The sequence below is a fragment of the Elgaria multicarinata genome, chromosome 16 (assembly GCF_023053635.1).
Source record: "Elgaria multicarinata webbii isolate HBS135686 ecotype San Diego chromosome 16, rElgMul1.1.pri, whole genome shotgun sequence".
In the NCBI taxonomy this organism is placed as follows: domain Eukaryota; kingdom Metazoa; phylum Chordata; class Lepidosauria; order Squamata; family Anguidae; genus Elgaria; species Elgaria multicarinata.
The window spans coordinates 4,741,414-4,759,695 of NC_086186.1; the positions used below are offsets into that span (position 1 = coordinate 4,741,414).

General features: G+C 49.8%; 2 protein-coding genes across 2 annotated transcripts in view; one reads left to right on the top strand and one right to left on the bottom strand.

Moving 5' to 3' along the window:
* TARS3 (threonyl-tRNA synthetase 3) overlaps positions 1-18,282 on the bottom strand; it is a 556,255-nt gene that overhangs the window by 488,021 nt on the left and 49,952 nt on the right. The gene's annotated exons all lie outside the window — the stretch shown is intronic.
* On the top strand, positions 427-18,132 carry LARP6 (La ribonucleoprotein 6, translational regulator). The gene is made up of 4 exons (XM_063142611.1): positions 427-668; positions 756-947; positions 14,365-14,560; positions 16,558-18,132. The coding sequence occupies exons 1-4, from the start codon at positions 427-429 to the stop codon at positions 17,626-17,628; spliced, it is 1,701 nt and encodes a 566-aa protein (XP_062998681.1). The 3' UTR covers positions 17,629-18,132.

Here is an 18,282-nt window from a genome sequence, read left to right on the forward strand (position 1 = left end):
AGAGCAGCTTCCCATCAAGGCACCAACGGTGTAGCTCAGCCTCCCCCAAATTGGGCCCTTCCAGGTGCCTTTGGACTACAGCTTCCATCGTTCCCAACCCAGCTCAGACTCCCCCAACCATGCGCCTTCCCCAGTTGTCTGCTGTACTACAGCTCCCACCCTCCCCAGCCAGCGTGCCCTCCAGTCCTGCGCTGCCCTACAAGTCCCATCACCCCCAGCGGACGCACCCTCCCGTTGCGTGCTGTGCAACGTAAGGGGCAGTCCGTGGGAAGCGGGGCGCGGAGGAGGGCAGCCCGGGCGCGGCGCCTTGCTGCCCCCAGAGCCACGTGGGAACCCCCCCTCTCTCCCCCCCCCTTTATAAGAGCCACCCACGGCGAGCGGGGCGGGGGCGCGCTCCTTCCCCGCCTCCCCCTCCCAGGTGCCCGCATGTACTGGCTGCTGCGCGCCTGGCTCGACGCCTGGCTCCGGCGGCGGCAGCTGCTGCTGCCCGGGCGGGGGCAGCCCGGCCCCTCGGCTCCGCGCTGCCGTGGCGGGGAGGAGCGGGAGGAGGAGGAGGCGGCCGCTGGAAGCTCCGCCTCGGCTCCGGCGGCCTCAGTGCTGCGGCGGCAGCGGCGAGAGGCGGCGGCGGCAGCTAGCCCGGGCGCGCCGTTGCTCCCCCGGCGGCGGCGGCGGGGCGGCCCCTGGCGCTGCGGGGCGGCGGCGGCAGCGCACCTCGGCTCCTGCTCCTGCTCCTCCTCCGGGGCGCCCGGGGGCAGCGCGGGCGGCATGACGGAGCCGGAGGGCGGCGGCCCCGTGGAGATCCGGGTGGCCGCGGTCCCGGACGACGACGACGACGAGGAGGAGGAGGAGCGGCGCCGCGGGCTCCTGCGCCTGGCCCCGTTGGGCGGCGGCAGCTGCAGCGAAGACGATTCCGGCCGAGGCGGCGGCGGCGGCGGCTGGAAATCCAGGTAGGGCCCGCCCTCCTCCGAGGGGGGGAAGACAGGCAGCGCCGGCGCGCCCCGCCTGGGTCCCCGCCGCTTCCCAAGCAAGGGTCCCCTCTCCGCCGCAGGAAAAGCAGCCGGCTTCGCGTTCTCCCGGGCTCGCAAGAGCGCTGGGATTCCTTTGAAGTAAGCGCGCTGAGCCTCCGGCTGCGGAGCCTTGGACGTCTCCGGGCTGCGAGCGGAATCGTCGGTTCCCCCTCGCCTCGCCTCGCCTCGCCTCTCTTTTCCCATCCGTGCTTCCTCGTGCGTGTTTACGCAGAAGTTGTGTTGAGAGCGGCACCCTTTATAGGGCAAGCCTGTCTCTGCACGTTTACTCGGAAGTAAATCCCACCTTGTCCAGTCAATAGGTTTTGGGCTGCAGCCTTAAATATCCAGGACTCGGATCTTCCTTTCTCTATTTGTGCCCAGCCTGCTAGTAGTATGAAGGGTAGCAGAGACAAGAAGCAACTGGTCCAGGAGAACCGGGAAGCCCTGTGTGTAGCCCCAGGCCACCTATATTTGACAACGGCAAATTTGAAATACATGCGTCTTCAGGGGGGCCCGGTGCTTTTTTGGGCTACTCTGTAAAAGGGGGAAGGGATAAAATACCAAAAGCTCTTTAAGCGGCTCCCCCAAGGTAGGACTCTGGGGCAAGAATCCAGAGGCCCGCTTGACAGAATGAGCAAGAGGTCCCTAGACTTGGTAGCAGGGGCGGCTTGCCACATTTTGAAGGAGTCGTTCAAGTAATATGCGTTGCCATCTACAGCTCCCCCACCCCATAAGGCCGCTTGAAGGAACACCTTGCCCTTTAAAGGGTGGTGGCAGGAGAGAGGGCCTTCTCGGTGGTGGCCCCCCAACTGTGGCACAATCTCCCTGAGGAGGCCCGCCTGGCACCGACATTGTCGTCTTTTCGGCACCAAGGCAAGACTTTTCTCTTCTCCCAGGCATTTAGCAATATGTAATGACCGTGGGTCTGTTTTTTGGCACATCGTTTTTTAAAGTTGTTATAGTGATTTTAAATGTATATGTATTTTGCTTGTTTTTGTGGCTTTTAATCTTTGTATATTGTTTTTAAGTGTTTTATCTTATGTGAACTGCCCAGAGATCTTCAGCTATGGGGCAGTATACAAATGCAATAAATAATAATAATAATAATAATAATAATAATAATAATAATAATGATGCCAGACAATGGTGAAGTCCAGTGTCTAAAATTATCTAGCTGCACCGCTGATCTCTTTCACAGGGTAGCTAAGTGCAAACCTTAGGATTACAGGGCATTTTGTGAATGAAAAGTATGTTCAGGTGGAAGATCCTATTGGAGACATATTCGGGTGAATATAGGCCATGCTTTAACTGCTCTCGTGTCCCTTGACAAATGGGAGAAAAGGGAGCAGGCACTTCTCCTTAAGGAAATGTTTTTCCTGTGCACCTTTCTCTCCCACCCCAGGACCTGAGCCAAGTGCTGGGTGTTGCAATGAATCGTGGAGATGGTTTTTCTTTTCATGAAATTGTCTCTGGCAAGGCTGAACTCATGGTGTTTGGAGGGGGGGGGGAGCCAAATAACCCCGGTCCGCATGAATGAACATGAGGAGCAATCCACAGGGGATTTCTCTTTCCATTGCCTTTCTATGCCCTTCAGGAGAATTTCCTGGTGGATTGGGCCCTGCAGTCAGTTCTGTCTGTCTCTTGCAGTTCTTGTTCTCAGATCAGGTTGAGGCCGCCTGTGAGATATTTTAAAGGTTTCCTTTGCATTTTCAGACTCTGAGGTTCCCAGGGTCCCCCTTTAAGGGAGGTTGTATTTGCTACTGTGTGTGTTAAGCTCAAGGAGTTGACCAGCATTGGCTTCCCCAAGTCCTGTGGGTTCAAATATCTGTAGGACTGTTACAGAGAAGATGCAGCAGGGTTTTTTTTCTTTTTTTTTCTTTTTTTTCCTTTTTTTTCCTTTTTTTTCTTTTTTTTTCTTTTTTTTTCTTTTTTTGATGCTCTAGAGGGCAGAACTGGAACCAATAGGTGGAAATTGCATGGAAGCAGATTTCATCTAAACATTAGGAGATATTTCCTAACAGTGAACTTGGAAGGTGATGGGTTCTCCTGAGCTGCAGGTCTCTAAGCAGAGGCTGGATGGCTCCGTGTCAGGTGATGCTGTAGGTGCAAGATTCCAGTATTGAGGTGGACTAGAGGACCTTCAAAGCCCCTCCCATCCAGGAAATAGAGGGCTGTTGGTGCATGTGCTGGGCTTTTGCAACAAGAGCCCAATAGTAAGGCAGAAAAAGTACTTCTCTGTTACTGAGAATTGGACAGGTGGTGGAGAAAGAAGAGTTTCTCCTGCAAGCAGTAGCTTCCATTGGAAGTGCAGGGGTGCTCGTCTGACCGCAGAGGGGCGCTTGCCCCTGGCGAGCAGGCAAGTGAATCAGTGGAACACCGGCTAAAACACCAAACCTTTGTTAGTCATGGAGCAGAAAATTATACGTGTGGACACATACCGGAGACTTTTCACCACAACCGGCTTTGCCTCCTCCTTCATTCACCCGGTAACTAGCTAGAACTCAAGCTACCAAAAGAGGTGAACACGTGATGCTAAATGCCTCTTTAGCAGCCCTGGTGTTTTGCTTTCTTTTTAAATTAATAGCAGGCAGCGTGAGGAGGGTTTTCTATCAGAACCAAACCAAATGGCGAAGGCTGTTGCTCCTCACGTTGGGGCCAAATGGTGCCAACGTTTTTTTATTTTTATTATTATTATTTATTTATATAGCACCATCAATGTACATGGTGCTGTACAGAGTAAAACAGTAAATAGCAAGACCCTGCCGCATAGGCTTACATTCTAATAAAATCATAATAAAACAATAAGGAGGGGAAGAGAATGCAAACAGGCACAGGGTAGGGTAAACAGGCACTGGGTAGGGTAAAACTAACAGTATAAAGTCAGAACAAAATCAAGTTTTGATGGGGGATAATCGTTGGTCCACAGTGGGGGAGGAGAGCGTTTAAAATCTCTCATCCCCCTTGGCTGCAGTCCTGATGGAAAATGCCCCCCCTCCCCCGTGCCTTGGCTCCTTGGCTCCTCTGGGTGGGAGAGCAGGGCTTCCCCTCCCTGCCTGGCAGGGTGTTTCCTCCCATCCTCCTCCCCTGCCCGCACTGAAGGGGGGCCGCTTTGCCCCAGCCCGCATCGCCCCTGCAGCTCTGAGGGAAGGCCGTGGCTGCCGCAGCGCACACAGGCACGGCCTGATGCAACACGGCTTGACGGCTCCCAGATCCAACAGGAAACCTGGTGCCCCAGGGGCCGGATGTTGCACCAAGCAGCGGCCTTTTTCTCCTCCCGTCCAGCCCAGGCGGTCCTCTTTGGCAAGGAGCCGGGGAGGCGAGGGATGGGGGCGAAGGCGGGAAGGGATCTCCTGCTGATCTGGCACTTGGTCCAGGAGGGAGGGAGGGGAGCACTCGGGCTGGACCAGCTGAGCATCTCCTGTAATCTGATGCTGGGGAGGAGCAAGAGGATGAGCGAGGGGGGCGGGGTTTTGAGGTGAGCTCCCGCTGCCTTTCCGTCCTTCTAAATCCGTCTGGTGGCACTTGGAGCCCTTTACTCTGCACTTGGTGCGTAAGAGCAACAGCCAGCCAGCTTTGGACTCTGGTGCTCCTTACAAATGTTTTCTCCTGTCGGGTTTGGGGAGCCGACGAGGGCCGGGCCAAGTGGGATTCCCGCCCCCCCACAAGCATTTCAGTTTTGTCCCCAAGTGCCAGCAAACAGACCCGGCTTCGCATGGGTTGGAATACCCCTTAGCTCAGTCTTCCCCAACCTGGGCGCCCCTCCAGATGTTTTTGACTACAACTCCCAGCATCCCTGGCCGATACTGATGGGACTTGTAGTCCAAAACATCTGAAAGAGAAAGCTATCTTAGTTGGATACAGAGAAGCCTGCTAGCAAACTGACATAGCTTTCAGAGTTGGTCACGTTGTGCCCTCTGTCTGAGTGAAGCCATGCCCCGCAGGCAGCCCTAGGGACGGCCTGGGCCCCCTCCCATAGCCACCTGGAGGGAGGGGCCTGCCCACTCTATTCCCCTGAGAAGGGGCTATCCCACGGCGGGTGTGTGTGTGTGTGCAGGCAGCAGGCGTATAACATTGTTAACCCTGCTAATCTCCGCTTGCTTCAAACTGTATAGACTGCAAAGCTATGTCCTCCGTAGGGCTGAAGCTGTTACTGCAGGCTTTCACACAGGCACATTTAAATTAATTAAAATTAATGCGTTTTAAAAACTAAGTAACCCCAAGGCACACACACCTAGGGCCCCCTTAGTATGCCTGCCAAGGTTCAAGTGTCTAGGTTTCACAGTCTGGATGTTATGGTGTGGAAAGACAGACACACACCCTCCTTTTAAATATTTATTTATTTATTTATTTATTTCATTTCTATACCGCCCAATAGCCGGAGCTCTCTGGGCGGTTCACAAAAATTAAAACCATTCAAAGTATAAAACAACAGTATAAAACCATAATATAAAATACAATATAAAAGCTCAACCAGATAAAAACAGCAGCAATGCAAAATTACAAATTTAAAACCATGTTATTTAAAATTTATAGATTGTTAAAATGTTGGGAGAATAAAAAGGTCTTCACCTGGCGTCTAAAAGCATATAATGTAGGTGCCAAGTGAACCTCCTTAGGGAGCTCATTCCACAGCCGGGGTGCCACAGCAGAGAAGGCCCTCCTCCTGGTAGCCACCTGCCTCACTTTCTTTGGCAGGGGCTTGCGGACAAAAAACCCTGAGGATGACCTTAGGGTCCGGGCAGGTACATACGGGAGGAGGTGTTCCTTCAGATAACCTGGCCCCAAGCCGTTTAGGGCTTTAAATGTTAATACCAGCACTTTGAATCGGCCCGGACCTGGACTGGCAGCCAATGAAGCTGGAAAAGGACTGGCTTCCATAGATAAGAAATATAGATAAGAAGAGACCCAAAGCCCATCTATTCCAGCAACCTGCTTTCCACCTTGGCCAACCAGATGCCTCTGGGACGTCCAGAGGCAGGACATGAAGGCAATAGCTCTCTGTGCTGTTTTTACCCCTGGGAACTAATATTCACCTCTGAATATTAGCCTCTGAACACAGATTTTCTATATTGCCATTATAGTCACTGACAGATCTCTTCATCCTCCACAAATCTGTCTGATCCGCTTTCAAAGCCCTCTTAGCCATGGCAGATCGAAACAGCGAGTATTGAACTTACAAGAGAAATTAGTAGACTAAGAGAAACTATGGAACAAATAAAACAAGACCGTTGCATCGAGAAAGGAAAGGCAGGACTGGATGGCGGAAGCCTTAGCACAGTATTTAGGGGCATCACACTACATAGAGAGAGAATAAATTCTAATTTTAATGCACATGCAATTCGGTACCATCAATACTAAGAAACGAATTTTACCTGTATTATCAGAGCCAGACATGGGAGGAGATTTTATGCTAGGTTTGAGCGATTTGAACAATTTTGGAACAGTCAATGAATTATAACGATTGATAAGGCATTTTAATTAATATAAAGAAAAGGAACTGTTGGTGTAAGTTAGCTGCTTAGTACGTTGTTGTTTTTAAATGTACATTTAAAAGTAAGTGTGTGGGTGTGAGTGTGTGAATAAATGTATGCATCTCTTATTTACAAGAGGAATCTAGGGACTCTAAATTTGAGACCTGTTGCTTTTCTACTCTTGAACAAGGTATTGCGCCAAACCACCATCTACAAACCCACTTCCAAACATGGTTTCTAAGCAGGCCTGGTTAGCCTTAGCCATGGTTAGCAGCAAGTGGTTTACGGGAGCATACGCGTCTGCAGCACGTTTCCTATCTCCAAACCACATTTGGAGACGGGGCATGTTACGTGGGTGCTGGGACGGTATAGGAACATAGGAAGCTGCCTTATGCCCAGTCAAACCATGGGTCCATCTAGCCCAGTATTGTCGACACTGGCTGGCAGCAGCGGCTCTCTGGGGTTCCAGGCAGGAGTCCTTCCTAATCCTACCTGGAGACGCCGGGGGTTGAACCAGGGACATTCTGCATGTGCCACAGAGCTCCAGTCCTGTCCACGGCAGAGTCTCACACTCCCCCAACAGATGACCCCGCTGGGTAACCGTGTCCATCGGAACCACGGGGCGGTGGTTTTTTGTTTTTTTTTGCTAATCTCATTAGCCGGGTGATGTTTACATGGTGAAGGAGAAAAGAAGATTAGGATGGCTGGGATCTGCGGAAGCTTTGCAAGCAGGGCAGGTCAGCCTGTTGAGCTGCTCTCCTTGATTAGCGTGATGGGTTGGTTGAAGTCTCCCTCTGGGCTGTGACGCACTGCTGGCTGTCCACAGGGAGTTACCTAGCAATAAAAGAATCGGAAGACCCAAGGCATGAGCGCGGATTACCGCAGGCTTAACGAGGTGGCTGCGGGCATTCCCGAAAGCTGCAGCGAAGGGCGGTAGTTCTGGGGCTTTCTGTGTCCGCCTCCTTGCCTGGCTCGCTGCTTTTGCTCAGTCCCCAGAAGTCTTAGCAAATTGGCAAGAATGTATGGGAGAAGGCGAGCCTTTGGGTACGTCTCCCCCTTCACTCAGCGTGCTGTCGTTTACCGGGAAAACCCAAACTGACACCTGTATTTGTATATTGAGCTTCTGCCTTTATTTTATTTTTATTGCTTTTGGAAGTACTAAGCCTTCATGGCTGTGGAGACGTGTGTTTGCTTCTGACTCAGACTGACTGGAACCTGGAGCGGATTCACCACCCAACTGACATCGGAGGCACCAGCCTCCACAGATCCTAACCCTGATGTCAATGATGTTCCGGTTAATGTCACTCGTTTCTCCATCCAAATGATGGGGGGAGGGGTGTGTGGACAAGATCCAGCGAGCGTCATCAATAAACAATCAGTTCTTGCCTGCTCATTACTGGCCACTCACGTTTTTTGCGGGTCCTTTTGACAACGACACCATCTGCCTCCCGTGCGTCTCCCACTCCTTCTGGTCTTCTTTCCGTGACAAAATAAGTCCTGATTTTGTGGGGTGGGGGAAAGAAGCGAAATATGCCGCCATTTCGTGTTGCGTGCAGAAGAAGCAGCACAATAAAAACGGCCAGTGGTCTTTGCAGTTGAAGACAGAGGAAGGTGTTTGTTGCTATTTATTTATTTTATTACATTTATATACCGCTCCATAGCCGAAGCTCCCTGGGCGGTTTACAAGAGTTAAAAGCAGTGAACATTCAAAAGTATACAAAATTTAAAACCATCAAAAGCATAAAAACAACAATATCCATTTAAAAACAACAGTTCTGGGGTCCATTAAAAACAAGCAAATTTAGTGTTGTTAAATGCTGATAAATGCCTGGGAGAAGAAAAAAGTCTTGAGCTGGCGCCGAAAAGATAACAATGTTGGCACCAGGCGAGCCTCGTCGGGGAGATCATTCCATAATTGGGGGGCCACCACTGAAAAGGCCCTCTCCCTTGTTGCTATTGTGGGACAGTAGCAGACGATCCTGCCCCCACACACACACTGCTGCCCCCGTCTCATGACGCTCAGTGTTTCACAACATTTGGAATGTAGATCAAAGATAGCTTTCACGCAGTAAACAGCAAAATCATTTTTAAAAAAACCATCTGGGGTTGTTCGCGGGGGCCTGCGTAGAACGTGTTGACAACCGCAGGTATAGATCCATGTGGCGTGTCCTTCCTCTAAGTAGCAAACACGACAAGCTGCTTGGATCCTTGTGATTTATTGTTGCAAGGAGCAGCTTGGGAAAGAGGACATCTCCCGGTTGTCTGGAGGCTTTATATTTTTACACGCGTTCAGAATCACTAGGTCCGAATTGCGTTTGGCTGGGACGTAAGAGAGGTGGCTTCTCTGTAGCCATGTGCCTAAACCGTGCAACCCTGTTTTGAGAGAGTCCCGCCCTGCCCTCTCTCTGATGGGCCTTCTTCTGGCTCGCACAGACTTTCCAGTTCAGGTTTTCCAAACTGCCCATGTTTTATACCCCCTGGGTTCCTGACTTTTCTCATTGCTGCCTCCTGATCACTTTTCTGGTGGTTTTATATTATGTATTTCAGTTTTGGACTGTTGTAGTCAGCTGTCTTTGGGCATATTATATATTTTATTATTTATTTATTTATTTATTTATTACATTTCTATACCGCCCAATAGCCGGAGCTCTCTGGGCGGTTCACAAAAATTAAAAACATTCAAAGTATAAAACAACAGTATAAAACCATAATATAAAATACAATATAATGGAAAAATGGGTTATTTTCAATAAATATACACATAAGTAAGGGAGTGGACCAGGATGCATTGAGCTGGGGGTTGGACACGATGGCCTTATAGGCCCCTTCCAACTCTACTATTCTATGATTCTATGGCTCAGTTCAGACACCAGCCCAGGGATTTGCTTTATTTTTTTGGCCATAGCTTTGACCATGTTGTGGGCTTAAGAAACGATTTGTATGAAGCTGCCACTATCCTACTCTGACCACACCTGACCAGGTGGGCTTTCGTCCTGTCTATTATGATGAAGGTGAAAGAAGAAAGTGCAAAAGCTGGGTTGCAGTTAAACCTCAAAAAAAACAAGATTATGGCAACCAGCTTGATTGATAACTGGCAAATAGAGGGAGAAAACGTGGAGGCAGTGACAGACTTTGTATTTCTGGGCGCAAAGATTACTGCAGACACTGACTGCAGCCAGGAAATCAGAAGACGTTTACTTCTTGGGAGGAGAGCAATGACAAATCTTGATAAAATAGTTAAGAGCAGAGACACCACACTGACACCAAAGGTCCACATAGTTAAAGCAATGGTATTCCCCGTAGTAACCTATGGCTGCGAGAGCTGGACCAGAAGGAAAGCTGAGCAAAGGAAGATAGATGCTTTTGAACTGTGGTGTTGGAGGAAAATTCTGAGAGTGCCTTGGACTGCAAGAAGATCAAACCAGTCCATACTCCAGGAAATAAAGCCAGACTGTTCACTTGAGGGAATGGTATTAAAGGCAAAACTGAAGTACTTTGGCCACATAATGAGAAGACAGGATACCCTGGAGAAGAGGCTGATGCTAGGGAAAGTGGAAGGCAAAAGGAAGAGGGGCCGACCAAGGGCAAGATGGATGGATGATATTCTGGAGGTGACAAACTTGACCTTGGGGAAGCTAGGGGTGGCGACAGCCGACAGAAAGCTCTGGCGTGGGCTGGTCCATAAAGTCACGAAGAGTCGGAAGCGACTGAACGAATAAACAACAACAAGTTGTGTTAGTCTTTGATGTGCCGAAAGACTCCTAGTTGGTTTTGCTGCAACGGAACAACACAGCTACCTCCTCCGGGAACTCTTTCGGGCTGCAATCCTTTGTGCACTCACCTGCTGCAAGAAAGGCCCATTGATAGGGTTGCACCATTAAGAGCGCCCTGGAGCTATGTCATGCTCCTGTTGGAAAGTATGACTCAGAACACAGAGCTTCAGGGGTGCTAAGGAGATTACTGCCCGTCTTAGGCTCCTCGTACACACATACCCTGTAGATCCTTCCTAATTTGTGACGCTCGCAAAAATAGCGCTTGCTAGCGTGCGAAGAGGGTGAGATCAGATTCCCCTTCAGTTTCCACAACCCTTTGAGCATCTCTGAGCCGGCCAGGAAACACACATTTGCCTCCATCCTAGGATTTCCCATGCGGTATAATTTTTGTACTTGTCAATTTAATCTGCAACTTCTCAGTGTTAAAACTCATTGAAAAAGGTGATGTGATGGTGTGTGAAATGTCACCAGCATCCTGTACCCACAAAACACACGCTTTTGATGGTGATTCTGATAACACCCAATGAAAATTGGCTACTGGCACGTGGTTGCACAAGAAAAAGTGCAACATTACCAAGGTAGTTCCAGCCCAGCTGAACACGGAAATATTAAAGTGCATTCTGGCCTCCAGTTCCCTTGCTTGCTACTCTTTTTATTCAAAACAGAACAGAACAAAACTTCTTCACCAAATCAAGATGTTGCTTTTTTAAAGCTTGTTTTTTTCTTTCTTTTAAGCTGTCGGTTGCAAAATACAGCAATCAACCCCCAAATATTTTGGCTCTGTGGTTGCTTAGAAATCAATACACAAGTATTTGTGTAAAGAGGAAGCACTTCTGTGGATTGGGTTTTCTCCACGTTCCTTGGAGTATGGCCTGAATAGGAGTGCTCAAAAGGCAGCGTTTTTTGCAGCTTTCGTGGTGGTAGGGTTTTAAGGAAAGGGAAGATGGCTGATTTGAGCCTAGGGGCTTGTCTATACAACCTACATACCCTGTCGTAGCTGTACAGTGGCGCTGCGTTGTTTATATGACTCAGACACAGCCACGTCGAGCTGTTCTCCCCCAAACTGCGCTTTTTCAAAGTATTGTTTTACCGTAACTTTTTTGGTTGCTCTGATGTCACCGCGTTGTTTCCTTGTCTGTCAGTGGTGGCTTTGGATTGGGTTGAAAAAGTGGGCGTTGCCCGATGCAAATCGTCACTTCGAATCATAGAATAGTAGAGTTGGAAGGGGCCTCTAAGGCCATCGAGTCAAACCCTCTGCTCAATGCAGGAATTCACCCTAAAGCATCCCTGACAGATGGCTGTCCAGCTGCCTCTTGAAGGCCTCTAGCGTGGGAGAGCCCACCACCTCCCTAGGTAACTGGTTCCATTGTTGTACTGCTCTAACAGTCAGGAAGTTTTCCCTGATGTCCAGCCGGAATGTGGCTTCCTGTCACTTGAGCCCTTTATTCCGTGTCCTGCACTCTGGGATGCACTTCTATGGCAGGTAGTGAGTCTGCCATTTTGTACTCCACCCTCCTCTCCCTTAAAAATACATTTTATTAAAAAAATATTTCTAAGATAGGCACCACATTGTGACTTCTTGTTTAGAGAGCAACCACGGCTCATTTCAGTCCTTCTGCTTTGGGGGTGGTGGGAGAGGAGGAGAAGGGGGTGTTTAGTGAAGAAGCCAACTTCTTTCCTTCTCAAGACCACACGTTGTCTTCCAGCCTGAAATTGGCTAGAATGGAGCCGTTTTTTTTAAACTGGCTCAGCGATTGGGCTGTGTCGCCCGCGCTCACTCCTGCGTGTAACTCTGCTGCTGCGCAGCAGCGATGTTGCGGGATTTGCTGGAATCAGGAGGCGAAGCGGCATCATATAGATATGGCCTAGGTCTTTTCCAGTTGTGTGGAAAGTAGGGTGCATGGGTGTGGGTGTGGGTGTGTGTTTCTTAATGCAAAAAGGGCCTTGTGGCTGCATTTATTTGTGTATTGCAGGTGGTTGAATGATGGTGACACCTGCTGAAAGGATGGCACAGTAGAGAAATAAATCGAAGTCCTGCCGTCATACAAATGACACTTGGTTCGAAAGTGAATAAGCAGGATATCTTCATCCTATCATTTGTGTCAATATTCAGAAAGAAAGTGATTTGCTAATACGCTCCAGGAGTTTTGAAGTGCGAAGGACAAAGGCTTACCCTTGACGCGTGCCTGTGATTTGTTTCCAGCGTGACTCACAGGCAGATGAGTCACAGTCTAATAGGGTTGTTTTTCTGGCTGCCTGAGCATTCATCTCTCTTTCTTTTGCATTCATGTTCTCTAGAATAATACAGGCGCCTCCCACCTTTGGCAGGACTGGGAGATTGACTTGTTTGGGTGGCAGGCCTACAGCGTTGTGCTCAGACGGAGCCGGCTGACTCCAGAGGTACGCTAATGAATTGGGTGGCAGATATGTAAAGCAGGTGCTCTGCCACTGGGCTATGGCCCTGCTCCATCTTAGGACGATTACACAAGTGCAGGCTTGAGCTGTTTCTTCATGACCTGCAGCATCTTTTTCTCCCGTCCTCCTCCTGGGGATAGTGAGAAAAAGGACCCCTCTTTCATTTCTCCAGAAATCCCTCATACACACACACACACACACACACACACACACACACACTCCTGTTAGGGACTCGACACACACTGCAACATTCTGTTGCAGGTCCCCATGTTGGGTTGCGTATTACTCAACGCTGTGGCTTCTAGTCTTTCTCTCCCTCCACCTACATAAAGAACAACAGAAGAGCCCTGATGCTGGATCAGACCAAAGGTCCATCTAGTCCAGTATTCTGTTCACACAGTGGCCCACCAGCTGCCCACGGGGAGCCCACCAGCAGCCTCCCACCCCTGTTCCCCAGCTCACTGGTGTACATGGGCCATACTGTCCCTGATGATGATGATGATGATGATGATAATGATTTGCATTTTTATACCACCCAATAGCCAAAGCTCCCTGGGCGGTTCACAAAAACTAAAACAATTCAAACTATAAAAACATGATATAAAATACACATTAAAATGGATTAAAACATACCATACATGATTAAAACATCCTGAAAACATTCTAAAATTCCACTGGATAGGCCTGCCAGAATAGATCAGTCTTTATTGCTTTTTTAAATTCTAGAAGACTGTCAAGTTGACGAATCTCCGGCAGGCCCTTCCACAGTCTGGGAGCAGCGGAAGAAAAGGGTCTCCGGGTAACAGTTGTTAATCTAGTTTTTGCTAGCTGAAGTGGATTCTTCCCAGAGGACCTGAGTGTGCGGGGCGGATTGAACGGGAGAAGGCGATCCCGCAGGTAGCCTGGACCCAAACCATGTAGGGCTTTAAAGGTGATAACCAACACTTTATACTTCGCCCGTAAACTAATTGGCAGCCAGTGAAGAGATTTTAAAACTGGTGTAATGTGGTCACCCCTAGGTGTACCAGTGACCAGCCTGAAGGTAACATAGCTGGCAACACTAGCAGCCATCGATTTCCTTCTCCTCCAGGAATTTGCCTAACCCCTTTTCAAGCCATACAAATTGATGGCCATCTCTACGTGTCGGAGTTGCAAATTCCACAGTGTAACCCTGCGCTGTGCATTTGCTGTCTGTGACGTCCCGGCTCCATGAGCCAGTCACAGCACCCCAGGGGTGCCTGTCCCCACTTCCTTGGATATTCAGCTTGCCCCATATTTTAAGGATATGAAGTGGTGTTTGTGGTCTGCAACAGGAGAAGACGACTTGCCACTTTTGGACGAGATCCGCCTTGCGGTCACTGGGCTTCCAGGAAAGAGGGCTCTTTTGGGGGAAAGCGCTCCCCCCTGGGCTCGTTGAGACACGAGCAATGATCTTCACTGGAAGACAGTTGGACGCTGTGGCTCAGTGACCACATGCAGCTGTGAGGAGGCGTCGACGTTGGCGTCCTGTCAGTACACATGCGGGTTGCATGGATATTGGATACGGGATGTGGTTTGAGCTGGCTTTTGGGCGTCAGAGCCCTGCCTCAAAACAAGGGCAATCCCTAATTTGTCTCTAAACATGTGCAGAGAGCCAAGATGAAGGTGCAGGCATCGGTCAATTTACTCTCTTCTCTCTGTTTTTCTCCCCTCCCTCAGCGGTGGTGAGAATGACGGGGACGATTCTGGCCACAACTGGAAACCGCCCGAGCATGAATTGATCTTGAAGTTAGTGGCTCAGATTGAGTATTACTTTTCGGATGAAAACCTTGAAAAAGATGCCTTCCTCCTGAAGCACGTCCGGAGGAACAAGATGGGATACGTCAGCGTTAAGCTGCTGACATCTTTCAAAAAGGTAAAGCATTGCTTTAGGGCGGCCGTAAAATCTTGGTCGCACCAGGCGAGGGCGACGAAGTAGGGCTAGGCTGCAAGCCTGAATGTATCTTAGCTCTTTTGCTGATTTCAATACGGTTAGGCCAGGCGGGCAGCTCCTGGCTCGCTTGCTGTATGTGCACTGAAGCTGCTATACAACTCTGCTTCTCCCTCTAGTAACCCAGAAGGGGTTGGGAAAGGTAGACTGAGCAATTGTGTCCCTTAGTTTGCCAGGGCAGTTAGTATCTGTGGATAGAGGAAGAAGTGACGAAATAATGACCTGGATGCCAGAGCTTGGGGAAAACTAGGGCCTCTTTATTTAGAGTTGGGTAATTCACCCCTCCCTGCACATGAAAGTACGGGAATCTAAACACACCAGCCTGCATTATGGGTGAGCCACTCAGCCAAGCCAGGAGTCGGGTGAAAACTGGCTCCTTCCCCACCCTACACACATGTGCTTGGGGGAAACCACCCCGTGTCCCCTCTGCTTGGGCCACTCAACTCCGAGTAGGTGAGACAGTGGGGTCCCCAAAGGCAGGCCGTATCCTGGGTCGGGAGCCCCACAGTCCCCGAGGACCAAGCCTCAGAACCTGCCAATCACCATAAAGGTGCCCAACAAGTGCTCACCAACCTCTTCGGATATCCTTAGTAGCGCTGTGCACCGCCTCGGATCTGAACCCCGAATCCGAAGTGGATCAGGGTGGTTCGGACCCTTCCAAACCAGATGCGAGGCGGTTTGGGCGAAGACCGAGGCGGTCCGAAGCCAATTGGCTCCGAAGCTTTGGGCCACCTCAGCACTTTGGAGCCAGTCCCACCACCCACCCACCACACCCGTCTCCTTACCTGCTGCCTCCATTGTCGCCACCATCTTTTTTCTGGCGGCTTCTGGTGCCGCCGTCGCCAGAAATGAAAGGGAGTAGGCCGCGCGATTTTATGTTATTATGCGGCCTACACCCTTTCATTCCGATGGCAACAGGGGCAGCAGGTAAGCCCCCCTTCCCTGCATCCGGCAACTTTCAGTTGAGGACGCTGAAGGCCAGCAGCAGCGGACCCAGGTAAGCCCCCCTTCCCCACTTACCTTCAGCATCCTCGAGTGGAAGCTGTCAGGCGCAAGCCGGCAGTAGTGGCAGTGGACACAGGTTAGGGGGGGAGGGGGCTTACCTGGTGCCTCTGCGGCGGCGAACAGCAGAAGCACCAGTTAAGTGGGGAGAATTTTCTGGGTGCCGGATTCAGAGGGTCTGAATTTTGCCTCGAGCTTCAGATTGAGGACCCCCGAGGCAGCCCTGAGACGGATTGGGGCTGCTTCGGGGGCTCCGAATCAGCCTCCGAGGCGGATCTGGGAGTCGCTGCACAGCCCTAATCCTTAGTTTCCCGCACAACCCGCCAAAGGAGGATGCGTGCAGGGCCCGCTTTTAAAGGCCAGCCCCGCCCACCCCTCACCTTGTCCAGGAGTTGCAAAGGTAGGCCGTCCTTTCCTCCCTCTCCCCGCCCACAAAAGCCCGCCCTAGCCGCGCCGGCAGGGCAGGGCAGGGGCTTCTCCCAAGCTAGTGGCAATGTATGCATGTGAACGCAGACTTCTCCCGGTTTGACACCATTGTAAATAGCATATGGTATGGTTGAACTACTTTCTCTGTTGTGGCACCCCCGGCTGTGGAAGGCCCTCCTGGTGCCAACGCTGACTTTATTCCTGCGCCGAGTAAAGACATGGCTTTTTAACAAAGCCTTTGCTGGCTAAATTCACCAAGCTTGCACATTGTTTTAACTGTTTTAATTGGTTTTACTCTTTTTACATTCTTTACTGGTTTTAGCTCGATTAACAGTTTGCTTTTGGCTGTGTATATTTACTGTTTTATATCATTGTATAATTTTATCTGTACGCCGCCCTGAGATCCCAGTGATATAGGGTGGGATCCAAATGTTTTAATAATAAAAAATAAAAAAATATTTTTGGCTGAATATGCTTCCTTTTCTTACTTACAGGTGAAACACTTGACCCGTGACTGGAGAACCACAGCTTATGCCCTGAAATATTCTGATATTTTGGAGCTGAACGACGACAGCCGAAAGGTTCGGCGAAACACCGTTGTCCCGGTATTCCCTAGCGAGAATCTCCCCAGCAAAATGTTGCTTGTCTATGACATCTGCCTGACGTCAGATCTCCACCCTCTGGCTGAAGGTCAAGAGAATGGGTGTGTACAAGAGAAGATGATGGAGCATCTTTTCAAAGCCTTTGTCCGATATGGTGTAATTTCATCCGTTCGCATTCTCAAGCCCGGGAAGGACCTCCCGCCGGATATCAAGAGGTTCAGTAGCCGCTACAGCCAAGTCGGCACCAAAGAATGCGCCATCGTGGAGTTCGAAGAGGTCGACGCTGCTATAAAGGCTCACGAGTCGATGTGTATCACGGATCACGAAACTGCCATGAAAGTGGTCCTCATTGGGATGAAGCCTCCCAAAAAGAAGGTTCTAAAAGACAAGAACCGTGAGGACGAGTCCGGCAAGGGCCTTCACAAAACGCGATCCATTAATAAGAGAGTCGAAGAACTTCAGTTCGTGGGCGACGAATCTTCAGCCAACAGCTCCTCGGAGCCTGACAGCAACCCCGCCTCTCCCATCTCAGGACGCAGGAGCGGCACTTCCAACAAATTGAGCCCGTCCTCTTATCAGAACAATCACCTAAGCCCCAACGTGTCTCCCAGATCAAGCCCTTGGAGCAGTCCTTCCTCGCTGCGTAAAGTTTCCAGGATGTCTCCTCTGGCCGAAGACGGCAGGCTCAGCCTGAGCACGAGTCCCGAGACATCAAGGAGGTGTGCCGATTATTCGTCGGACAGTAGCATCACCCCTTCTAGTAGCCCGTGGGTTCAGAGGCGGAGACGGCAAGCTCAGACTCTGACGCAAGAGAAAAGTCCAGTCGGTAGCCCAATGCAAAGCCCCAAAATACAGGGTGCAGTTGGATTCCCCGTTGGAGTGTTGCGTTTACCCAAAGGCCCGGATGGCACCAAAGGATTCCATAACAGTCACGAAAGGAGTAAGCCCACAAAGAATGAGTGAGCGTTGCTTTTGTTCGTGCCACACAACCTCCAATCAGTGAATGATTCCAGTGCTGAATCACTTCAAGGACTTTGGTCAAGGCAGTATTTTCATTTTTAAAAAAGCTTTTGTATCTGTGTAGCTTTGTATGTTTGCACATAATCTACGTTGTCTTTATATGTATTTTTATTGTTTTTCAAGTCTCCTCAACATTGATGCATTTTACTTTTTTTTTTTAAATGCCAGATATAACTGAATATTTTATGGGGAAAACTTTTTAATTTGCAAAGCTCTGTTCAAAAAATGGCAAAGTGCAAATGTATTTCGTTGATGCGGTTGTCTGGGTTGTACCAATTCACGACACGGTATGTTGAAGTCTTTCTTTTTTGTAACGTTTTGAAGGAACACAAGAGTTCCTGATATTTTGCTAGAATCTTGTCTAATGTCAAAAAGACCCTTCCTAGCCTATAATACAACCAAAAAGTGTATTTTTGGTATTATAAATAAATAACACAGATCTTTAAACCTGTGTCCTGGGCTTGTTGGACTAAAAGCTGGGCCGATGAGAGTGAAGATTAAGGAATGTATAAAATGGTAAAACTTTGTGCTCTGGAACTCACTACCACAAGATGTGGTAACGGCCACCAATTTGGCTGTGTTTAAAAGGGGGGTTGG